Source organism: Arachis hypogaea, chromosome 11, assembly GCF_003086295.3.
Source record: "Arachis hypogaea cultivar Tifrunner chromosome 11, arahy.Tifrunner.gnm2.J5K5, whole genome shotgun sequence".
In the NCBI taxonomy this organism is placed as follows: domain Eukaryota; kingdom Viridiplantae; phylum Streptophyta; class Magnoliopsida; order Fabales; family Fabaceae; genus Arachis; species Arachis hypogaea.
In genome coordinates this window covers 11,127,089-11,154,027 of record NC_092046.1, presented here as the reverse complement: position 1 = coordinate 11,154,027, position 26,939 = coordinate 11,127,089, and the positions used below count along the sequence as shown (strand labels likewise).

The 26,939-nt window shown below is 29.2% G+C and overlaps 1 protein-coding gene across 4 annotated transcripts; it reads right to left on the bottom strand.

The window, feature by feature from the left end:
* Positions 1-788: 788 nt before the first annotated feature.
* Positions 789-21,121, bottom strand: LOC114924763 (naringenin 8-dimethylallyltransferase 2, chloroplastic). Of its 4 annotated transcripts, XM_029290115.2 has the most exons (12): positions 20,964-21,121; positions 20,572-20,801; positions 19,358-19,441; positions 17,357-17,431; positions 16,770-16,853; positions 15,001-15,090; positions 10,744-10,845; positions 4,722-4,820; positions 4,562-4,633; positions 4,229-4,324; positions 2,000-2,104; positions 789-952 (listed from the first exon to the last, which is right to left on the bottom strand). In XM_029290115.2, the coding sequence occupies exons 1-12, from the start codon at positions 21,040-21,042 to the stop codon at positions 911-913; spliced, it is 1,158 nt and encodes a 385-aa protein (XP_029145948.1). In that variant the 5' UTR covers positions 21,043-21,121; the 3' UTR covers positions 789-910. The 4 variants fall into 4 exon arrangements, with proteins under 4 accessions (XP_029145948.1, XP_072062569.1, XP_072062570.1 ...); XM_072206468.1 differs by lacking the exon at positions 4,722-4,820; XM_072206469.1 differs by lacking the exon at positions 10,744-10,845.
* Positions 21,122-26,939: the final 5,818 nt, after the last annotated feature.

Below are 26,939 nucleotides of genomic sequence, written 5' to 3'. Positions count from 1 at the left end.
ACATTGCTTTAATTTATAATCCTTTATTTTTCTGTCATCCAACTCTCAAAATTTCTCAAAAAATTCCTGACTGATAAAATAGCACCCTTTTGTCAACTCGTTGGGAGACGACCTGGAATTCCTACTCCCAGTATTTTTATTCTAATTTTGTGACAACCCTTCTAAATTAATAAGCGAATTTTTGTTAGTTAAAAACTGTACTTACAACGCTGTTCTTATTATAATTTCTTAATTGACTGATTTCCGCCTCCATCAAGTATGCTCCATTGCTACTATGAATTGATCAAAGAATCAAACTATTGATGATTTGATGTTGTAAAAATCCACAAAATCCTTCTTCAAAGAAAAGAAGAGAAAATTTGATTTCTTGGTAGCCACATCTAAATAAAAAATTGTGACCTACACATTTGAGCCCATAGATAATAATTTTCAATGAAATTTTTTATTTCCATTTTATCTCTATTGATATTCAAAATCGCTCTCTGTTGGGCTTGGGTTTTTGGAGCTAACACTTATTTCTTCTTAACATGTTAGTAACTGTGCCTCTTGATAGTACTTCATGACTCCCTATATATGATGTATGTTTATATAATGTTTTTCAAGTAGTTCACATTATATTTGTATTTGTTCTTGATCGAGAAGCTAGTTTCATGCATGCAATGAATTTTTGGAATTTTGTCTTTGGATGTTTTTCCATTTATGCATATGTGTGATGAAACTTTTCCTATCCAAAATTATAAGACATACATCCAAATATTTTCCATTTGATACTAAAGCAAAGCTATTAATTGATGTAAAACAATAATTACTAAGTTTATATATATGAATATATAATCAACGTAACCAAGATACATAGCATATAGAAAAGTTTGCACTATTTATTATATGAATAATACTTGTGCATCTTCATCTATCTCACGAAAAGTATAAGGATGTTCTCCACACAAAGAAGCTGAAAAAATAAAATAAAACATGTGAATTAGCAATAATCATATTCACATGCATTCATAACTTTGATCAACATTGACTACTTTCAAAGGCATGATAGTTACGTTCTCTTTTAATTAATTTGGATAGCATCATTCAATCATGTAATAAATTAAATTGATTGAGTAGTTATATAAAAGGATCTTATATCTCCATCTCTATATTCTCTACTTGCCTATTTAAACATCATAGCACCAAAACCACTAAACCATAAATCCCTTTTTTACTTATTTCTCAAAATATTAATCCTATGAAGACAAAAAATAATCCATCTAAATAACTTAAATTTATTTTATTTAATATTTATTTATTACAGAATATATTAAATAAAATAAAAAATATTAAATTTTGATTTTTTTTTTTGCTAATATCTTTTTGTTATCAAATATTTTTATTCTCCAAACAAATAACAGATAGATTCTAGCCATATTTAATAAATATTAAATAAGATAATTTTAAATTATTTGAACAAATTTTTTATTATTTTTTAAATATTATTATATTAAAAATAATATTTATATATTTAAAATCAATTACTAAATCAGTTATTATGTATTTCTTATTATGTATTTCTGTTTAATACATATGTATGCAGTTTAATTTATTATTAGAAAAAATATTATTTGCACACCAAGATCAACTATTAAAATTAGCTATAATGTATTTGTAAATAAATACATGTGTAGTTAATTCATTTTTAATGTATATTTTATATTTTAAGGTGTATTTTATTCTAATAACTGATTTTAGTAGTTAATTTTAGCGTACACCTAACATGATTGTATTTTTAATACATATTTTATATTTTAATATGTATTATATACTAATAACTAATTTTAATAATTAATTTTTATATATGCTTAATATAATTGTATTAAAAATACTCTATCAAAAAAATTGTATTAAAAATATATGGTCAACTTATCATGTAAATTCCATTATGAAACATATTGGCTTCACCTAAACTAATTTCTCATATTACTTTAATTTATAGTGTAAAGTTATTGCATACCTTATAGATAAACATATAAAAGGATTGGGAATAATCTTTGCTCTTTAAATCTACAGAATCAGCACGATACCAAAAGATCAAAGCCATGATGCCATGTGCTATCACCTAACAAATTGAATGATATACAATACAATAATCAAAACTTTATTATAATAATAATGAAGTAATCCTACTTTCACTTGATATTAGTGAACATGATTATGGAGGTTCAAATAAAGTACATACGTCTACATGGGAAAATTAAAATAATTGGTTAGTAAATTAGAGTCTTAAACTCCTTTTTTCGTGTTAAATGAATTGATAAAAAAATGTAAGTTCCAAATTAAAGTATTTCAAATTAATATTTTAATATGTACTATAAGTCTATAACAGATATATATAACTCAAACATTTCTTTTAATATATTTTAGGGGTATACATACTGACAAGCAGGATTAAAATTTTACTATTTAATTGGCAAAATTAGGAGATTGAGGAAGGCCACTTAAGCTAACATAAAATAATTTATCTATTTATTATAAGGGATTGTAAAATAAAATATTTTTCGTGGAACTCTTACCTCAAATAGCTATTAAATATAAAGAGAAAAATATTATTTTTATCTTTAAAATTTAAAATATTTTATTTTTATCCGAAATATTTTTTTTCGTCCTATTTTAATCTTCTAGTATAACTTTTTTTGGCTAAAAACACACTTTCATCTATTGTGATTTTTTAGATATTAACAAAAATTATAATTATAGTGGTCATACTAGTTAATATATATAGTGATTTGAGAATGAAAATAATAGAATAATAAAAAAAATTTAATTTTGATTAAAGAGACTAAAATAAGATGAAACAAAATGTTTGAAGATAAAATAGAACATTTCAAATATTAAAGATGAAATTAAAATTTAACCCAAATATTAATACTAAAATAATACTTTATCCAAATATAAATGTGTTAAAAAGTGGTTTTCGTCCACAAAGTTTTTTTGTTTAATATTAGGAGAATGGAAAACCCCTCTCCCCAAAGAAGCACTTGTGATATGAGTTTAAGTTCAGTTTGGGTAAATAACTTAATTAAGTTATTTTTGAAGAAATAGTTTAAACAATAAATGTTTATATTAAAAGTAGCTTATAAATAAGTTATTTTGTATTTGGTTTTTTAGTTCTAAAAGTACTTATTTTAAGAAAAAAATGATAAAAAAAAATTTATTATGAGAGAAATCATTTTTTTTTAACTTCTAACTTAAACACCAAAATAACTTTTTAAAAAATTACAATTTTATTTTAAAAATTATACCAGACATAATACTACATATTTTCATAAATTAAAAATAAAAAAAAATCAGTTATAAACCTATCCAAATCCAAATGGATAGTCAGCTTTTCATAAGTACTAGATGATATGATCCCCAAGATAAATAAGAGCGCAAATGGATACTTGAAGTTAAAAGAAAGAAAATTATTATATTTTTAATTTTTTTATCCAGTTTCTTATATAATAAAGAACTCCGTTAGCTAATCAATACCCAATTAGCCAACTACTAGCCAACTCATCATTAATTAGTAATTTTGATTTTTTTAAAATTATTATTAATTAATAATTATTTAAATTTTATTTTTTTTAAATATAAAATTATTAATTATTAATTGCAGTTGTTTAAAGTTAGTTGATTAGGAATTATTTATCTATATTTTTCCTATAATAAAAAAAGAGATTTATTCAATCTCACTATTAGTAAGCTTGATGATCAAATTGTTCCAAAAAATGTGGGGTGTGTGTAAGAAAAGGAAGGCAAATTGATGGAGATGTTTTCTAAACTATTAAATGGAGATCTGTAATGGAAATAGAGCAAAAAAAAAAGGGCATATTTTTTTAAAGGAGGAGAATGGGATCAAACTCATAGATATCTATTATCATCTCGACTAATCATTTTTAATCTTAAGTTAAACAAAATAATACATTTTGAAATTTATTGAAGTATTCTAATTGAAAATAAAGCATTAGCCTTTAAGGAGATAATTTTGAAATTATGGGGAAAAAAATGAGATTTTGTTGTTGAAAGTGGATAAAATAAAGAAAATGGAAATTTACTTATCAACATTAACCAAACTTCTAGTTATTTGAATAAAATTCCAATCTATGTCCCAAGAAAAAACAACAACAATAATAAATTTCAAAAAAAAAAATGAATATTAGACCTCCAAAATTATAAGTTATACAAGTGAATAGCACATTACCGTGAAAATTTTACTCCATAAGAAGGGAGATGTTGCTCCCATGATAATGGCAATTCCATAAGCCATTTCAAGAAGTAAAACACATGACCAGAATACCTAAAACAAGATTAATAAAAAAGGAATTTAGAAATATGATAGTGTGATATCGATATAAAATTTAATTTTAATGTACTAATAGTATAAAATATTTTATATAATCTTTTAATTATATTTATTTTTTAAATATAATATTATATAATTAAATATACGTATAAAGCTGATTTACACATATAGTATATCAAAATTAAATCCATATAACATCATCACGAGGTATTGCAAGAGATGAGAAAATACCTGCTTTGGACCAAAGTGTACCGACAAAGTTTGTAAACCTGTTACTTTGTCTCCTTCAAGGTCAGGTATTTCCTATTTTATCCCAACAAATATTGTATATTAAGAGAGCAAATTAAAGCAAAAGACATATTATTAGTGTTAATATATATAAGTTTATTACCTTTAGTAACAACATGATGACTAAATAGTAAACGCTCATGACCACACTGGCAAAGACTATTGATCTTGGAAATATAGTTGTCTTCTCCAGAACATAGGTCTAGAATCAAGGATTACATTTGAACACAAAGATATATTAGACTTCTTTGAACACCAATTTGCTACATTGGAAATTGAATTATGCATTAACTCTAGTATTATTGTACTTGTTAAAACTGCTGTGTTCTGCGTCCATGATTGAACCAATTGTTGATTAGAAGAAGAAGGGGATTGTAGAAGAGAGAGAGAAAATTGGGGGCAAAAAGTGCCTTCAGTATTTTTCATTTACTTTTCTCTTAACTATTACAAATCTTGCTGTCACATATATATACATACATGTAAGTGAGAATAACTAATTTTACTAACCTGATTATGAAAAACTAATCTCTATAATTAACAAGCTAATTATCCAACTAACATTCCCCCTTAAGTTGATAGTTATGCATATTGTCATAATATCAACTTGGAGTTAAAAAATAAAAAAAAAACTAACTATGACATCATCTAACTAACTAACATTCCCCCTCAAGTTAGAGAAATGGAGAATTCCATATCACTAACTTGCAATAAGGGAACATCTCAATCATCAAGTAACAAAATCACTGGTACCATTCCCCCTCAATTGAGGAGCATACAAATCGAACAGGCCTAGCTTGCTAAAACAATTCTGAAAAGGACCAGGTGCTAAGGCCTTGGTGAAGATATCCGCTGTTTGATTTTTGCTTGAGATAGGTAACAACTTAACTAACCCAGACACGGCTCTTTCTCGCACCACATGACAATCTACCTCAATATGCTTAGTCCTTTCATGAAATACAGGATTCGCAGCAATATAAAGGGCAGACTGGTTATCACAATAAAAGGGAATAGGCTGAGTAATAGGAATATTAAGATCATGTAGAAGATAGGACAACCATTGAACCTCACACACACCAGCTGCCATGGCTCTATACTCGGCTTCTGAGGATGACCTCGCTACAGTAGGTTGCTTTTTACTCTTCCAAGAAACTAAAGCATCACCCAAAAAGAAGCAATACCCAGAAATTGACCTCCTGGTATCTGGACAAGATGCCCAGTCAGCATCAGTGAAGCCTTTCAGACAGAGGTCGGAAGAGGTAGGGAATATGAGGCCAGTAGCGGGGGTATTCTTGAGGTATTTCAACACACGAATCGCAGCTTGATAGTGGGCTGTTGTAGGGCAGTCCAAACACTGACTTAACTTGCCAACTGCATAACAAATGTCCGGCCTTGTCGTGGTCAAATACACCAATCTTCCAACCAATCTGCGATATGCTGAAATGTCGTCATACGGAGGTGCAGCTGATCTGGACAGTTTTGATGTATACTCCATGGGAGTACTAACTGGTTTGGCATCACTCAAGCCATAGTCCTTCAACAAATCAGTGACATATTTTCTTTGACAAACAGAGATACCTTTGTTGCTCCTAGCTATTTCCAAGCCTAAGAAATATTTGAGATCACCTATGTCCTTGATGCTGAATGCTTTGTCTAGAGCCATCTTTGTTTTCCTTATTTCATCTTGGTCATCCCCTGTCAGTATTAAATCATCCACATAAACCAAAACAGCAGTAAACGACTTGGCAGATTGTTTAGTGAAGAGAGAGTAATCATTGATGGATTGTTTGTACCCCAAACTAACTAACATTGAAGTCAGTTTCACGTTCCATTGCCTGCTGGCTTGTTTTAAGCCATAGAGAGACTTTTTGAGTTTGCAAACTAGGTCCGGTCTTGGTAGATGAAGACCTTTAGGGGGTCTCATATAGACCTCCTCATCCAGATCGCCATGTAAAAATGCCGTATTGACATCGAGTTGTTGCAAATACCAATTCTTAGCTGCTGAAATTGCCAAGAGAGTCCGAAGGGTTGCCATCTTCGCAACGGGACTGTATGTGTCAAAAAAATCAAAACCAGGAGTTTGGGTGTAACCCTTTGCAACCAGCCGGGCCTTGTGGCGTTCAACAGATCCATCAGGCCTCAATTTCAATTTAAAAACCCATTTATTACCAATTGTAGACTTGCCATGAGGAAGAGGGGTGAGGTCCCATGTTTCATTTGACTTTAGAGCATTTAATTCTACATTAATGGCCTCTTCCCAGCATTTTTGAGTTACAGCTTCCTCATAAGATGAAGGTTCAGATGCATTTGAAACAGCCAATGACAATGCCTTGTGAGTGGATGAGAGTTTATGGTATGATATGCAATGTGAAAGAGGATACAAGGATGATGATGATTGTGCAATAGAAAGTTTAGAGGTTTGCATGCACTGAAAATCAGCTAGGTGGCGTGGTGGTTTGTGGATCCTTGAGGACCTTCTGAGTGGAGTTAATAGAGGAGGTTGTGAGAGAGCCTCCGTGTGAGTCCTCAATGGTGTGTGAGTGATCTGTTGATGTGAATTTTGTGAAAGGGGAGGCAAGTGTGATGAAATATTGGGTGAATTGTGGTCATCGTGATGTTGTGGTGTGGCATCATAAGCCTCAGTGTATAGAAATGGGTCAACGGGCTTAGCACATATTGTATGAGATATAGGAGGTGCGGGAAGCGCTGCCTCAGTGAAAGGCAGACTTGACTCAAAAAACACGACGTCTCTTGACACAAATAATTGTTTGCTTTGTACATCTAAAACAATGTAACCTTTGGTCCCTTCCTTATATCCTAGAAAAACACACTTTCTGGCCCGTTTATCGAGTTTCATCCTACCAACTGCAAGTGTTGAGATATAAGTGAGACAACCAAAAACTTTTAAATGTTTGAAATCTGGTTTGATGTTAAAAATCATTTCAAAAGGTGTTTTGTTTTCTAAGATGGAACTTGGCAATCTATTGATCAAATGGATAGCATGAGCGACGGCAAAATCCCAATAGCAATTAGGGACAGCAGAGTGAAATAGAATGGATCGAGCTACCTGCAGTATGTGCTGGTGCTTGCGTTCTACTATTCCATTCTGTTGTGGAGTTGCCACGCATGACCTTTGATGCAATATGCCTTTGGCTGCATAAAAGTCATGCATTAAGAACTCCTTGCCATTGTCAGACCGAATGCATTTTATAGTCTTGTGAAATTGATTTTCAATGAGGGTTACAAAGTTCTTAATCAGTCTCTCTGTCTCAGATTTTAATTTCATAAAAAATATCCAAGTGTATCTGCTGTAGTCATCTACTATAGTGAGAAAATACTTGTTACCATCAGTAGAAAGAATATTCAAAGGACCCCAAATATCAATGTGTATAATGTCAAACACTGCATTAGATTTGCTATGACTAGTAGAAAAAGAGAGTCTCTTTTGTTTGGCAAATTGACAAGAATCACACGGCTTTGCAGCCACAATTTTATTAAAGTTTGAACTAGAAATTGAAGGAAACAAATCATGTAAGAGTTGCAATTTATTGAAAGGAACATGGCCCAATCTGAGGTGCCACAGTTCGGTGTTGTGCATCGTGGTGTCATGTGAGCTGCATTGAAGTGTATTATGTATGGTGGTGCTGGTGTTCAGTGTATACAAGCCATTAGAGTAATCAGCTGCTCCAATCATCTTCCATGTTGGAAGGTCCTGTATCTCACAACCAAATTTGTTGAAAACAAATTGGCAGTCAAGTGATGCAATGAGTTGTGAAACAGAAATTAAATTGTATGCAAAAGATGGAATGTATAAGACATTTGTAAGGTATAAAGATTTTGAGAAAATGACACGACCCGCAATAGATGCAATGATGATTTGGTTGTTTGGTAATCTAACTTTTACTGGTTTGATTTTATGGTACGAATCAAATGCATCTAACTTATATGTCACATGTATGGTGGCTCCAGTGTCGATGACCCAGGAGTCATTGTGCTGTGAACAAATGGACATGAGAGCATAGTGATGCTCACCAGGATTGGTGTCATTGGCTGGAGCAATTTGATTCATATTATGATTGACCTTGGCTCCATGATGCTGCAAAAGGGCCAGTAATGCATCTTTTTGCTCTGAAGTAAACTTCGCATGTGAAGATTCCCCCTGATTCTCATACAAGCTAATTGGTTCACTGCAATCATCATCCTCAGCAGTGAGATTATTGATTTGGTTCTGTTTCTTAAGATGCGGAGGCATTCCATGCTTGCGGTAGCAAGTGTCGATGAGATGTCCAGTTTTACCACAGTAGGCGCAGAGCTTAGAACTTCCTCTGCCACTTGGACCGCGTCCTCGACCGCCTCTCCCGCGTCCTCTGCCTCGAGACTGAAAAGTGTGTGATGAAGCAGTGCTCAACAAAGGGCTCGGCTCAGTAATGTCAGTGCCCAAAAATTGTCGTTCCTGTTGCAGCATCATTGAATAGGCAGAATCAATGGAGGGAAGAGGGTTCATGAGCATAATGTTTGATCGAGCACTTCCAAATTGTTCATTGAGGCCCCTCAAGAATCGCACCACAAAAGTATCCTTTCGATAATTGCTAACCGTGTCAAAGACACATGTGCATTTCGGTGTGCAGTTGCACTGTGGGAGGGGTCTGAAAGTTTCCAAATCTTCCCAAATTCCTTTGAGTTTGGTGAAATAATGAGTGACAGACAGATCACCTTGCTTGATTGAGAACAACTTCTCTTGGAGCTCAGCAATCTTGAAGACATCCCCTTGATAAAATCGATTCTTGAGTTCTTGCCATAAATCCTTGGCTATACTATTTCCCATTACGCTTTGAGCAATGTCACTGCTTAGAGAAAGATGAATCCAGGAGATGACAAAAGTATTGCAACGATCCCAAGCCTCAAATAACGGGTCATCTACAGGTGGCTTCGGGAGAGTACCATCAATAAAGGCCAATTTGTTCTTTGATTTAAGCGCTAACAGCATATAGTGCGACCAATTGTGATAATTCTGATGATCAAGAACCCTAGAAATCAAGGGGTTACCTGGACTGTCCGCTGGATGCAAATAATAGGGACTAGCCAAATCAAGATGAGGGCTCACAGATGATTTCGTCGATGCGGATTGCATACTAGTGATTTGCGCTACAATTTGGGCCAAAAGTTGGAGATCGATGCTTCCAAGATTCGGGGTGTGGTTGGAATCCATTGGAGTAGGAATTGAAATCTTTGATCAATGAATCTAGTAAATGACCGATTCAGAATCTTCTTCCCTTAATCCCGTTGATCGGAATTCTCACCACAGCAAAATCGCAAAATCGGGGAGTGAGAAACTCTCATCAAACTCTATAGTGTAGGTTTAAGGAAAGAGAAGAAATCAAGAGGTGGGAGTACAAAGGAGTACAGAGAAAGTACAGAAAAGAAACGAAGGATTCAATCCATAGAGCGCTCACCGCACCATGTTAAAACTGCTGTGTTCTGCGTCCATGATTGAACCAATTGTTGATTAGAAGAAGAAGGGGATTGTAGAAGAGAGAGAGAAAATTGGGGGCAAAAAGTGCCTTCAGTATTTTTCATTTACTTTTCTCTTAACTATTACAAATCTTGCTGTCACATATATATACATACATGTAAGTGAGAATAACTAATTTTACTAACCTGATTATGAAAAACTAATCTCTATAATTAACAAGCTAATTATCCAACTAACAGTACTACTGTTAACTTAAAATTTTTGGGACTAACAATTTTTAGTATTTTTATTATCATTTAGTTAGTATAAATATTAAATTATTTTTAACAAATAAATTTTACTAATTCATGTGTGTAAATTCTGAAAAACGTAAATGTAAATTATATTGATTCATATAATTATATGTATAAAATTTTATTAAATATAGGTGCAAATTATATATTTTTTATGTGCAAAATATCTGTAAATATAGATACAAATTATTGCTAGATAAATACTGATAAAAAATAATAATATTTAATTATTTACTGACTATGTAACATTGCTTCGAAAATAAAATGTGAAATTTTTTTTACAATAGATGGAAAAACTAATGGATGCACCCTTACCACTAGTTATATGGCTCTAAAGAGAGCATAATTATGTAAAGAAATACCTTCATATGAAGAAAAGGTGCAAGAATATTTGCTATTAAGTTAGCTGGTACAGTTGACAATAGTGTAGGAATTGTAGATTGCTTCCATCTTAATAGTGGCAACTGAAAGTTTTTAGATATAACATAGTTATAATATAAAAACAAGCAATAATATATATGAGAAGATTAAAGAGTGTACGTGAGGCAATACCTTTAAATCCTCATAACATTTTTTGGTAGTTGAAAACAAATACAACATGTGCTAGAGAAATGGGAAATTTTAGATGAACATCATCTATTATAGAAGAGTATAATCTACTCAAATTACAAAGTCAGTGAATAAAAACATTCATCAAACAGAAAATCCTTAAAAAGACTTTCAAAGAGTTATTAAAACAAGCTCGCTTGCTTTGGACATCTAGAAATACAGGAGAAGGTGGAAAAACACTCTTTTCGATTATTTGATCTCGAGCCAGCAAAATTCTTACAATATTAACATGAGAAGGTGGAATAGGTATGAGTAGGAGTGACCTTGAGAGTGGAACAGGTTTTTCTTAAATCAGAAAAATTGTCACTTTTTTAGGAATGATAAACTTCAACAGTTGATTCCATAAAAATAATTGGCTATGATATATCTAGAGGCAACATCGTACGTTCTTAATTTATTGAGTGTCCATGGAAATCTATCTTCTCGTTCTGTTGGTTTAATTAAAAGAATTCAGCTTCTAATTTCAAGAGAAAATAACTCTTCTGTCTAGAGTCATAACTCATAATATCCTTCACCCAAAGATCAAATTCTAAAGGGGTATGGTGGAAGCAGCCAAGGCTCAAAAGCAATTCTGGTGGAAGTTTCACTCTTAACTCTCCAATTCAAGACTTTCTCCACAATACGACGCCCTTTCAGCAGACTTCGCCAATTCCACAATGGACCATTTTTAGGTGCAGCATTTAGACCATTATTGTAACTAAATATTTACATTTTAAAATAATTAATTTTATAATTTGTTATCTAAAATTTAAAATAATTTAATTAGGTGTTAATTTTATTTTGCACAAATAAAAATAATTAATTTTTATATTTGTTATTTAAAAATAATATTTTTTCTCTCTATGTATATAAAAATATAATTATACTAATAATTATAAAATTAATTCAAAATTATTTTTTTAAAACAATTGAATCTTAATTTTAACTTTTAATTATAACATTACTATTCTCTCCAATATATGTAATAAAATATTAAAAAGAAGAGAAATAAAAATATAAATTAGAAAGATAAGCGGTGAAAATTTAAAACTAAATAAAAAACTAAAAAAATATGTATATAATAATAATATTTTTTATTTGAATTATATTATTTTGTTAATTTTATTTTCTATAGAACAGAAAGATAGAAAAAATAGAGAATGAGAGAAAAGAGAGAGAAAGATAAAGATGAAGAATGAGAGTGAGAGTTTGTTAATTTTGGAATTAAAAAATTTATTTTAATTGTAAAAAAATATCGGATGACATATTTTGATTTGTCAAATTACTAATATAAAATATAAATTATATATAGAGTAAAAATGGTAGAGAGAAATAGAAAAATGGAGAGGGGTAGACGAGAGAATTTAGGAAGAGAGTTTATTAATTTTGGAAAAAATATTTTTCTCTCAATTTTAATAAGAGAGTCATGTGACACATTTGATTATTAAATTAGATAGTATGGTAATATATGATACATAATATAGATATATTTTAATTTTAATTTTAATATTTTAATTTTAATGTAATTAAAGAATGTCATGTTGCACATTTTGATTGTCAGATTAATAATTAGTCATTGATATTGATAATTGATAATGATATATAAAATAGATAGAGTGGTTGAAGGATTGAGAGAAATAGAGAAAGGAAGAGGAAGGAGGGGAGAACTCTTTAATTTTGGAGGGAAAAATTTAATTTCAATTGCAATGAAAGAGTGACATGTGACACATTTTTATTGTAAAATTAGTAAAGAGGAGGAAAAAATTCTTTAATTTTGAAGAAAAAGATTCAATTTCAATTACAATGAGAGAGTGATATGTGATACATTTTGGTTATAAAATTAGTAAGAATAAGAGGAGAATTCTTTAATTTAAAAAATTTAATTTTAATTACAATAAAAAAATTATACGTGACATATTTTAATTATAAAATTAAAAATATTAATAAATAATAGATGAGTTTGGCAATTTAAGACAAAAGAGAGTATTAATTTGAAATTGCTTTACCTATTGTTCTAATTAAAATATGTTTGCCTTCATTTAGGTCAGATTTCTCTGCCAACTTTAAATTTTCTGCTGGATTTGCTCTTTAATTAGATTCAAAGGGGTCTTTTTGGATTTATTAACACTAATTGGCAGACCTAAATATTTATTCAAAACTCCAATATGATCAATATTTATCATGGTTGTCAATTGCATCCGGATGCGGTTATGGGTGTTATTATTAAAGAAAATTGCTGACTTGCTTAGATTTAATTTTTGCCTACTAATTTTTTTATAATCTACTAATAATTGAAGGATTTTATCATAATTTTTTGGGTTAAGTGAGATTTTGGTTTTTAAGGTAGAAGTCAAAAATTTTTTCATTTTTAACCTTTTTTTTATATAAAATCCTCTCTAAGGTTTAAAATCAAATTTTAAAATTGTCATTTTTACTTAAATCCTAAAATTTTGGTTCAAATTATCCATAACAAAAAAAATTATAAATAAACAAAAAAAAAAGAAAAATAAGAGAAAGAGCGTGTTTCTGCTCATGTAAAGGGAGAAGGGATGAAGAAGAAGAAGGAAGGAAGGAAAGAAGAAGAAGAAACTATTTATGATCCACTTCTGCCTCTGCTTTTGCCGCTTCCTCCGTATGATTTTGGTCTCTAAGGTAAGTACATACAATTTTAAAATCAAGTTAAACCTTAGGATGATTTTGTATACAAAAAAAGGTTGGAGACGAAAAAAAATTTCGACCTATACCTTAGTGACCAAAATCGTACTTAACTCTAATTTTTCTCAAAACCTTTTGAAAAATAATTTATTTGTCGGCAAAGAATAGATGGCTGATAGTAGAACACCTCCTATTTACCTGAATTTTTTGAATTAGTCTGTTTTATTCTACCTTATGTAGTAAAAAAGAGTTTTTTCGCACAAAATAAAAAAAGATATGGGAATAAAGAGTCTCCTTGACTGAAACCTCTAGATAGTTTAAAAAAAATTATAAAGTTGATTTTTCACAACCATAAAAAAAGAAACTGATGCGACTAATTCACCAATTCAACTTATCCACTTAGTCTAAAAGCTAAGTTTCTCCGTGATAAATCACAAAAACTGACAGACCACCTTATTATATGTCTTGCTCATGTCTAATTTCATATCCATTTTCATTTGAAGACTTGTCTTCTTATTTTTCAAAAGATGCATACCTTTATAAGCTATCAAAATATTATTTGAAATTAGTTGGCCCTTCAAAAGTACACTTTGATTTGGATTAATTAATTTCATACAGCCTTATAATCTATATGAGATATAATTTTAAATATAATTTTTAAAAGACGGTAGATAAACTAATTGGCCTAACCTAGGTCATGACATTTTGAACTTTAGAATGAGTCTGACATGGATATAGTTAAAACCTTTGAGAATTCTCTTCGTTAAAGAAGTTTTTGATAGCATGGAATACATCACCACCAACTAAGTCCCAATAGAATTCAAAGAATTTTGCAATCATCTATTCTCTCTTGGAGCAATTTGGGAGTGGACACTAAACATAGGAGAATGAATCCTTTTAATTATTAAAAAAATTGAAGAAGTAAAATGTGATCTTTAATTTTTTATTATTTTTTTTATATTTTTTTTTATTTCAATTATAAAATTAATGATGAGAAATTACACTTTAATCTCTCAATTATTAAAAAAAAAATTAAAAGGATCGATTATTTCTCAGAACATAACCCTCTCTTAACCTCCTCCAAAGAAAGATGGCTTTGCAGCTTATGGCCGAGTTACTAGAGGTGATATCATCATTATTTCCAACCAACCTTCAAGTTTTGTTCCTCTTATCCTTGTTTTAAATTTTTTGTAAAAAAAATTGTATTGTCTCCCTTCTTTATCACCCATATAAAAAAATCACTAATGCCTTTCAAATGTTTACATAGGACCTTTAATAATAAGTATATGCAAGTATAGTTTTGCTATCATGTGAGAATAAATATAATAATAATTAAAAATAAAATTTTATTTACATCAATACAAAAATGAACTTACATTAATTGAATAGCCTGTCATTCCCACAAAATAGATCAGGAGACACCAAAGCAATGGCTTTGATCTTGATATTCCCGCAAGTCCAAAACTCTGTAAAAAAAAGTTTGGAGGGGGGTTGTTTGTTAACAACTACTGTCTTAAAATATCTTGTTTCAAATGTCCACAAAATTGTTTTGGTATATTTTATAGGTACAAATTGGTTGCTTTATATACCTTATAATTATAATGCAGATATTTAATTATAATAAATATAATTTTATTTTATAATTATAATTATAATGTAGATATTTAATTCGATTTTTTTTTCGGGTTATTTCGAGTTGGGTCAAAGTAGACCCGTTATCCTTTTAAGGTCGGAACTGAATCTACTTAAACCCGGTCCGATCCAATCCAAAATTATTTCTATAAGATACAAGTAAGTCTCACCAATCAATGAGAGATTAAAAATACTGTTACACAAGAAAAGAATAATCTTAACAAAATAACTTATGATAAGTTGAGAATATAATTATTAACTTAGAAAATCACACCTCTAAAAGTTAACAACAAAACAAAGAAGTAGCCCTAAAGTCCAAAATTAAAACCAAAGATGAAGAGATAAAAGATGACTTGTTCAGAAATGGTGAGATTGAGTTCTTTGTAAAAAGATTTAGAATACTTATAAAAAATAAAGGTAAAAGATCTGGTTCATTTAGAGAAAAAAAAAAATAAAGAGTTGAACCAGTTAATTTTCAACAACTATAAACAACTAGTACCAGTGAGTTCCCTCGTTTAAACTTTCTAGAAGCCATCTCTTTTAAAGACGAGTGATTTATAATAAATTGAAAAAAATGTTACTATATGATTGATTCTCATTTATTCACAATTTAAAAAAACCCAATGAAATTTACTTAAGCATGAAGTGAACAAATTAGTAATTAAAAGGGTTATCTTCAAGGTTTTTGTCAAAAATTGAAATCATTCCTAATGATTTTTGTTTTTAAATCACCCGTAACGTTAATTTTTTTTAAAAATGATCATTTTTATTCCAACATTAATTTATGGACCAAATTACCCTTGATAAAAAAAAAGAATTGGATTCAACCACTCACTCTCTAGCTTCGTCTTTTATAGAGTGATTTAGATTAAGATTTTTTTTTCTTTTCTTTTCTATGTTTCTCTTTCTTTTTCTTCTTTCTTTTTTTCTTTAGTTTTGTTTTAAAAAAAAAAAGAATTATTATTGTTAGTGGTAAATGGGATTGTGGTGGCTCTATTTAAAAAAAAGGCTTTTGAATAAGGTGATGAGATCAAGAGTCAAAAGTCAAAGATTAAGAAAATAATTAGAATAAATTCTAATTTATAATTTCCGAAGAAGATGATGATATTATGTTTTTGCGAAGAGTAAAGCTATTTGCCTATTTGCGCCTTTCTTACCAATATATTTTTTTATTCTCTTTATAAAAATTTTATAACTACCAGTAATAAATATAAGGATATTTTTGTTTGAAAACTAAATTCAACATTAAAATGATTTTAAACGTAAAAAAAAAAATTTAGAGATGATTTTAATTTTCATCAGCCAAATCAGTAAATAGTATTTTAATTTTTGTAGTATAATAAGGAATAATACTTTATCCGAGTTGTATGTAACAAATAATTTGTCAATTGGATATGGAATTAAGAAAGAAACCGAAATTATATTGCCACATTGTACTGAAATTGAAATTTAATTTAGAAGACATGATAGACATTGATATGCTGATAAAAGTAATAAATCAATTGTAGCGTACCATAAATAAACATGATATAGAGATAATGACTCCAGTTTTGTATGAAATTTTTCCAGATGCCAACGGACGATATGGCTTGTTAATCTACAATAATAATAATAATAATAAAACATATAACATTAGTATACAAAAGTAAGACATACCATAAACAAAGTAATAAGCTAGAATGTGTATGTAAAAAAAAAAAATTATTTTGATGCATTAATAGTGAAAAATAGATTATATTATCGTCCAAATATATCTGTTGGTTTAAATTATATTATGAATATAAATGGTATCACAACAATTTATTAGAAATAAAAAATGCAAATTAAAATAAACTGAAAACCTTTCAATTTAGAAGGATTAGAAACGAGAAATTTTTGAAAGCTAACAAAATTCGTAGACACAAAAAATCGATTATCAAATTAGTTACAACTTAAAAACTATGAATAATAAAACAGAATCACAACACACCTACCTATTTTACCTACCTATTTGAATGTCACGCTTTCTCGTGAATTCATTGGTGAACAAAATATTTCTATGATAACAAATTTTTGTGAAATTACAAAATCTAAAATTTCACAAGGCCAAGAAGTTCATACCTTGTCTGTTTCAGGATCAGATAATTGATTTACGCCAACTACATACCAATGCATGAAAATGATAGGTATGATATACTGAGGGGAAAAAGAGGTTAATTAATAAAACACTTCTGAAGTTATAATTAATAATCATATCTTCTAAGAGGAAAAAAAAAAAAAAACCTTTCAGCTTCTAGGATCATTGAAAAGAAAGAAAGAAGGTGAAAAAATCAGGTGTAGTCGACTCACATGAAGTTGATAGTTGAGAGCTGTTAGATGAAAATTTAGTCAAATCAATCAAATTATCTAACGACTCTCAGTTGCCAATTTCACGTGAAGTCGATTGCACTTGAATTTCATGAAGAAAGAAAATTAGAAAATATTACAAAGTAATACATATTATTTTGGAGTTGTTTTCATCTCCCTATCAAGACTCGAAGAAGCGTTCCAATTAAAATATTGTATTTAAAGTAAAAATACTAAAGAAAAATAATTGAGATTTATAATTTATTTTTCTAATTATTCTCTTCATTATATAAAAAAAACCTTGAATCTCTTTCATTTTTTATTATTTAAAAAAAAACATATAGAGTTGACTTTTGCTCATTTAAATATTAGAAAGATAATTATAAACATGCATCATCGTGACTTCCAATTGTTTTTATTTTTAGTATTCAAAATTATTGGTCATTAATAAGTGAAAAAAATATTGGCTTTTATACTATAAAAAAATATAAGAAATATATATAATAAGTAGTATAAAGAATATTTTTAAAAAAAATACCTTTCTCACCATTTGGCACTTGAAATCTGAAACATTTTAATTATTTTAATGTATTATTTTAAATGATCAAATAGTAGTTAGTTGTTCTTCATTCAACTACTATATTTTTTTTAAAAGAATGACAAATTTGAATTTTGTAAAGATATATTTAATAATAACAAATATTTGGTTTGGTAAGAGAACTTTATATATTATTGATCATGTCTATAAACTTTCATGTGAATATAAAATCATTTGACATATTTTTGTAAATCAAACTATTGACTCTAATATAAAAGATTAAAACATTTGATATACTATTTTAGAGATCAAAATATGATAATGAATTGTGATTATATTTTTTTACCAATAAATCATCCTTCTGCAAATTTATTATTAACATACCTCAATTTTCATACTATATTTATTTATACAAAAAAAAATGTATGTAAAATTATAACAATTTCATGGTAAGTTTGTAAAAGAATGGAAAATCAATAAAAAAAGCCAATAAATTATTTCTGAATGGCTACAGAAAGAGACTCTTCCAGAAAACATCACAAGCTACAGCTTTATTAGTGCCATTTAGAGAGGATTGGTTCCTCCAAGAGTAGAGTTCTTTGTGTGGTTTGTCTTAATAGGCAGGATCAACACTAAAGAGTGATTGAGTAGGTTAGGAATCGTACATCATAGCGATAAGATTTGTGTTTTATGTAAAAAAGAAATAGAATTTATGCACAATTTGTTTTTGGTTGTGAATTTACTTGACAGGTGTGGTGTACTTGATTGACGGGTGCAAACAGAGCTTGGGTTATTCCGGAGACTATCAAAAAACTGTTTGAGAGTTGGATTGAAGTGTCTGATCGTAAGTCTGAGAGAAAGAAGTGGCTGATAAGATTCTTTGCGGTTATCTGAAACATTTGGTTAGAACGGAATAGCAGAATCTTTTTGATGGAATCAAGAAGAAGTCGTTTCTGAGTTATAAGAAATGATGTGGTGTTGATCTATTTGGTTGTTGATGGCAATGCAAAAAATGACAACGAATTCTACCTCATGGTTATGTATCTTTATTTTAGTTATATTATCACTTTCTTCAAAAAAAATTATTTCTAAATGCAAGATGACATGCATTATTTATGCTATAGGAAGGGTCAAGTGATAATATAAGAGATTTTGCTGGCTAGTGTACTAATTAAGATCCTAATTAAATATTAATCTAATTTATAAAGAATTGTGATATAGAAGGATATGAAGCTCACCTTGAATAAGCCAATAAAAAACTTTGGAGATAGATCTGATAAATTTTCCACTGCAAGGAGCGATGCCGAACATATGCTCATTAACTGACCGGACATAAAAAAATATTAAACTCATAAGTCTTTTCAACCCACTAATTAATAAATAGAGCAATATTAGGGCCAGTAATTTTTGTGATTAGTAGCCATTAAATAGTCATCAATAATAATTTAATAGTGTGAGATTGGTATGAGATTTTATCCAATGACTCACCTTTCTGTGCTGGTTACATGCTGGCCAAAATTCAATAAAATTGCTGTCCCTAGACTTTTTCTAATAAATATATTGATTAAAAAATCTTTTCAACTATTCTAACGGAACCCACCCATACAGTGGCGGAACTTGAAATAAAATTTTAGGGGGGCCAAATAGAAAATAATTGTCAAAATATTTTTGATATGGACTCCATTTAAGATAAGCTCGTCTAATCTCATCTCTCTGGTTTGGGTGATATTGCCAAATTTAAAGCCGTTTTTAAAGATCTTGTTCCAAAAAGTTAAGGTTAAAGTCATCAGATGTAAATTTTTGAACTTTTAAAGGTTATATCTCACTTTCTTCGTGATTCATTAAAGTAGAAGAACTATCTACATGTGTTGATATTGTAAAAGTTATATGTTCTCCTTTTTAAATATTACCCTTCTTCTTAAAAAATGTATCAATTCTTTGATTTTTCATTATTATTTTATATAAAAATTTGAATATATATCTTATAAAATATGTAAAGAAGAAGTTAGAAAGACAAATATTAAAATTTATAATATTTATTGAATTTTTTTATCAATTTATACAAATACAATAATATTAATACTTATTGAATATTCTATTATTTTTTATCATATAAAAATTAAATTAAATAAATAGTAAAATATAGAATAATATTAAATTAAATAAATAAAAAATATCTAATTTTTGATATTTGAACTTAAAGATAGAGAGAGTGTTGTTTATTAAACTTATTAGATACTTTAAGTCATAGTAAAGTATTTAAGTCAATTGAACTATTTTTTATCTTTGAAAAAGTACTACTAAGTTTTTTATAAAAAGTTTGGGAGGGGACCATGACCTCCCTTGTCCGAACTAAGCTCTGCCACTGCACCCATACCCTTTATTATTAAATGGACAATATTAACAAGTGTGTAGTGTAGCATTTAAGGTTGATTGTGATTTGTGAACTAACCACAGTAATTAAATAATAAGAGACAGTAAAGTTTTGGACAGTGTGCATGATATCCTTCATAGACTTGATCCAAATGCTTTGTGTATCATACGGTTCAGAAGTTGCTTTTATAAATAAATTTCGTGCTGTGGATCTTCCATGAATGAATTTGTAAGAATGGTTCCAGTTATGCTGCAAGGATTGGAGTTTTCTGTTCTTGTGCCATAAAGCTCTTGCTGTTGCAACTGAACCTAAACAACCAACGAAAAATTTACATGTAATTGTATTCATATAAAATTAATATATATATATAGTTATTACATAATTTAATAAATTTGACTAAATTATTATTTAATAAATATAATTACAGGTGAGTTTTTATGTGAAGAAAAAAGAAAAGGGAAAAGTGGTACCAGTTGTGATGGAAAGTGATGATGGAGTAGGATGAGGAAATGGTGATGTGCCAAGAAGAAGCCTGGAAGTTGAAGCCATTCGGAATCAACAAATTTTGGATGACTTGCAATCAATTAAGACAAGAAAGTTGTGTTCATGACGCAAGATGTATATACACTTCTCCTGCTACTTATATAATTACTAATTAGTCAATTATTATAAGAAGAGTTGTGTTGCAGTTATTTTAACCGTGTGAATTATAAAAAATATATATAATATATATTAATTAAAATCAACTATTAAAACAACTGAACGGTATTTTTATACATTTAAAAATTTTTCATTATTATATGCAGGCCTACTAGTCTTTAGTGTAGAATGGGTGATAGAGTTCTATTGGCAAAAGGAACGGTCAAATGTCTCACCAGGGGAGATGTATCAAATCGGTTTTGTTTTTGTTTTTCCTCCGTTCACAAGTATAAAAAGGATCTCATTTAGTTAGCGTTTATTTCGAAGTAACGAGACAAAAATTGAGACAATAAAATTTAGTATTATGTTTGTTGACAAGATTGATACTAAAATTTAAATTTTTATTTTAAAATTTTAGTATTTTAATATTTTGAAAAAATAAAAATATAGGAGGTTGAAATTTTTTAGAACAAAAACTGAAATTTTAATAATATATTATATCTAAAATATTTTTATTTTAATTAATTATTTTTAATTTTATTCTTTGTGTAAATTAAATTAGAATTTTATTTTTATTTTAGTTTTTGTCTCTCACTTTATACTAAACATAATACTGAGACTTATTTCAGTATCTGTCTTTCAGTTTCTATCTCTCAGTTTTTGTCTCTCTTTTAAATACTACTTTATGTACAGACTTATTTCAATTTCAGTCTTTTAGTTTCTATTTCTCAATCTCAGTCTCTATTTCTCTTCTAAATGCTACCTTAAGTATTTGTTATATTATTTAGTTTTTTTTTTTAAAGTTAGGAATAAAATTCGAATTCGCGATATTTAGGTGAGTATGAAAAAATTATGTTATTTGACGTATAACTCGTTGGCTATTATATTATTTAATTAGATACTTTAATATAATGCTTTTGTATTAAAATCATGTTATAAATCGGATTGACATATTTGACTAAATAAATATATTTGATTGAATTATTTAATAATAGTTTACAATATTATTTTTATATAAAAAGACATCGTTATTAAAATATTTATTTATTATTTATCTGTTTGAAAAAATTTAAAATTATAGATAAAATGTTGAGTTTTATGATAAAAAATTATAATTATTTTGTTAAATTTGGTTTTTGACATAGAAACTATAAAGAAATAAAAAATCAACTCAATAAAAATTAATAAATAATTATAGTTAACTTTTAACACAAGTTAAGTAATTAATAATCGAATTAAACTTAATTTTTTAAATATAACTAAAATTTTTAGTGTTCTAAAAGTTAGTTAAGATGAAAATGCATATTATCTATATTTTAATATATTAAGATTCTTTATTAAAATAATCTTGTCTATGTTGATAATTATTTTGGTTAAAAAAATATTTACACCACATATTATAATAAGTAAAATTTTACAAAGGAATAAAAAATAATGAATAGTTAAATAATTATTTAAGAACACATAATTTTTTTTAATAATGTTGAAAATAAAAAAAGAACAATTATAAATTATTTTTTATTATTCTAGATTAATATAACTTTTTATCAAATAATTAATTTATTAAAAAATTTAATTTAATTTATATATATGTATGTTTGTATATATAATTCTAATTTATTCTTGATAAATATAAATAAGCTTTAATTTCAAATTATGAATATATTTATACTAAAATTTTACTTTTATATTTTTTTCACTATTAAATTTTTTTGGGCCACCCCCTCCCAACGCCACAAAGAACATTGCTACTTTGACATTGAAATTAAAAATTAATATTAATATTAATATACAAATATACAATAATAATACCTAGGTATATACAAATACAACTTGATTCAATATTAATTAATTCATTAATAAGTGCCAATAAACTATAACTCAAATGGTATAATATTTTTATATTCATTTAAAAAGTTATGAGTTTAAATTTCACTCCTAACTTTAATTTTGAAAAAAAAAATTAATTCATTAATAAGTGATAGAGATTAAATGTAATTTTGAAAAAAAAAATTAATTCATTAATAAGTGATAGAGATTAAATGAATAGGTTAATAAGATACGTATCTTAATTTAAATATAAAAATTGCATTTTAATTTACATTACTATACTCTCTTTTAATTAATGGTTTTTTGTGAGTTTTTTTATTTTAAGTAATAATGTTCTTTAGTTTTCTCTTTCTAAAAGTAAAATACTTTTTTTTTAGATAAATATATTTTAACAATAATTTAGTATTTATCAATTTATTTAGGTTAATATTTTCTTTTTGTTTTTTCATTTCTCATTTACACATACAATGTCAAATAATATCTGACAATGCAATAAAAGCGATGATTTTGAGCATATTTTCTGTAATTATAATAATAACAACAACAATAATAAAAATGATATCACAGGCGGCTCTAATATTATAATCACTATTGAATCTCAACCTCATGAGGTAGGATTATTGGATCCGAACAGCAATAACAATAATAATAATAATGCTACACCATGGTATCCTACAATTAATGCAAAGTGATTATTGGTGGTGGAGTTACTACTTGCAGCGTAGGTAGTTCAAGTTGTTGCACAACTTGATCACTGATTATAAAGAATTTGATATATAAAGAGTATTTTAATTATTTTTTATAATAGAGATATTATAATTATTTTTTATAAAAAAATATTAATTTATACTGATTTGGGTCAAATTAATTTGTCTGATTTATTTTTAACAAAAATAATAAGTGTATTAAATTTTAATTATTAAAAAATATTTTAAAAAAAACGTTTTAAATATTTTTATTTAAATAGTTCTCTAAACAAAAATGTTGCTTGTGTGAGATTTTTTTAAATAAATAAATGAAGTAATTTCTGAATTGAGCTCATCACTCTTTTTCAAAAAAATTGTATTTGCTCCTAAATTGATATCTTGATACAAACTCGATTTTAACATTTTATAAAAAGATATCAAAAATCGAGTGAAACATAGATAAATATATTTTAAGAATAATTTAGTATTTACAAATTTATTTATGTTAATATTTTCTTTTTTGTTTTTTGATTTCTGATTTACGCATACACTGTCAAATAATATCTGAGAGTATAATGATAATAATAACACGCATCAACAATAATGAAGATGATGATAATGATGATGTCACAGGCTCTAACCTACCTCCGCACTGACCGAGAGACTAGAGAAGCTCTGGCAACGGAAGCTCCGCACCGCCGTCGACGTGGATGTGGATGACGTGGCGCGTGGTGAACATAGGATATTTTTGTGTTTACAGTGAACAATGATGTCTTCACTGACTTGCAATTCTTTCTGTTATAATATCTTCATGTTGAAATGGAAAAAAACTCAAAAAAAAGTTAAAAATCTGTTACATCTATGTATACAGCGAAACGAGAGAAAATAATATTAATAATTTTAAAGTTTACTAAGAATCGAAATTTTGATCTTTTAGATCTAGAATTCTAATACCGTGTTATGATACCACTCATCTCAAAAGCTTAAGATGATGGAAAAAGGTAGCCATGAATTAAGCTTAGGTAACATAATAAGAGATGGAATAAAAAAATAGTTATTCAAAAGTTTTTTTTTTAATATATTATAATAAAATGTAATGTAAAAAAAAGGGGTAAGTACGATTTTGGTCCCTAAAGTTTAGTGCCAGAATCGAAATCGTCCATCTTGTAATTTTAGATTTAAAATTGTCCTTAATGTTGCATTTGTATTTAACTTCGTCCTTTGTAATTAAATTTTTTTTTAATGACAATTCTACCCCTTTTCATTTTGCGCGAAACGCTTGATTTCTTTCCTTAGATGAGAAACCCTTAACGTTTATTACAGCACCCTTTTATTCACAACGCTTCGTAAACCAAATCCATTACATTGTGCCCTAACCCAGAATCGGAGAGGACCGTAGATGTTGATGGACTGAAACTGAAGAGAGGAGGCGAGATCAAGGAACTGGAAGGAAGGGACGTGAAGAGTCGCTGAAGCATTACTGATAGGGTTTGAGTAGGTATGATTTTCTTCCTTCTTTTCAGTATGGTAGCTCTCGCTGTAGTGGATAGTGTCGGGTTAGATTACTTAGGGTTTGGGGGTCTGCTTATCGTTGGAATGAGGCCATGTGTGTGGAGAGTAGGGATTAGCATCGGTGTGAAATAGGAAGGTGCGTCTGTTTCATATTCTATATTAATGTCTATGTGTTGTTGTACTCTGTTTCAGGGTGTGGTAGAAGACGATGGGTTATTTTAAAGTGAAGGTCTACCATGGAGGATGGTTTACGTATAAGAACGGTCCATTAGAGTATGTGGGAGGAGAAACTATGGTGATAGAAGAGATTGATGGTGATCGGTGGTCTGTATTTGAAGCGTATGCTGAGCTAAAGCAACTTGGTTACGTCGAGGAGAATATCCCATCGTTGTGGTTCAAGGATCCAGTTGCTGAAGACATGGAGAAAAATCTGAAATTGTTTAAAACTGATGCGGATTCCATTGAGATGTGTCGAATAGCAGAGTTGAGAGACCATGTAGAGTTGTATGTTGTCCATAAAGTTTAAGACGAAGAGATGTTTCCTGATGATGGCTACATTGATGTTGGGGATAAAGATGGGATGGGTGACATTAGTGAGGGGCAAGAGCTGGTTCTGTATGGTGGAGTAGATGAGGGGCGAAAGCAATCTGAATTTGAGTATGATAACTCTAGTGACAATGACATTCTCGATTTGGAGTATAATCCATCTGGGGAAGAGGACGATAGTGAAGATGATGTGCACTTTACTGATAGTGATGATGAGCTTGATCCTGAAGTAAGTGGGTTTTAAGATGTGAATGTGATGAGTAAAAAACCTAGGGCTGTGAAAAAGAATGCTGGATCAACTGAGCAGTTTGACAATGATGAAGGAGGAGACAGTGATGACTTAGATTTCGATCACCAGGTTGGAGCTGATGGGTCTGATTCAGAGCATGAGGGTTTCACATTTTCAGTTCACAAACTTCAGAAAGATATGAGTCAATACAAATGGGAAGTTGGCACAGTGTATGCATCTCGGGAGGAGTTCAAGGACACTGTAACTGCTTATGCTGTGCATACGACAAGGTCAATCAGGTTTAGGAAGTGTGATTTGCAGAGAGTTAGGGCTGTTTGTTCGAGTGATTGTCCTTTCTGGGTGTATGCTGCAAAAATCAGAGGTGAGAAAACTTGACAGCTACGTAGCATGAACTTGACACACACATGCACACAAGCACACAGGGTGGGGATCTTACACTCGAAATGGCTCGGCAAGGCGTTTAAGAAGAAGGTTGAATCAAATTCGAAGGTGAAAATAAGAGAGTTGGTTTCGAAGGCACAGAAGAAATGGAACTTGACTGTCACTAAGTCATTGGCCACTAAGACCAAGCAGATTGCACTTGATCAAATTCAGGGAACCTTCCGAGAGCAATATAAAAGAATTTATGATTATGGACAGGAGCTGATGAGAGCAAATCCAGGATCCTCAGTTCGCATACAAGTGCAGAGGTCCCCAGATCTTGACAGTGAAGCACCAGCATCATCCAGGATCACTTACTGCATCTTTCAGAGGATCTATGTGTGCTTGGAAGCATGCAAGCAGAGCTTTCAGCATTGCAGGGATTTCATTGGCCTAGATGGCTGCTTTTTGAAGACACCCCAGGGAGGACAACTGCTCACTACAATTGGGTGGATCCCAATGACCAAATGCTGCCGATTGCATATGCGGTTGTGGAGGCCGAGACGAAGGACTCATGGAGTTGATTTCTAAGTCATCTTGCATATGATGTTGGGCTGGATAAA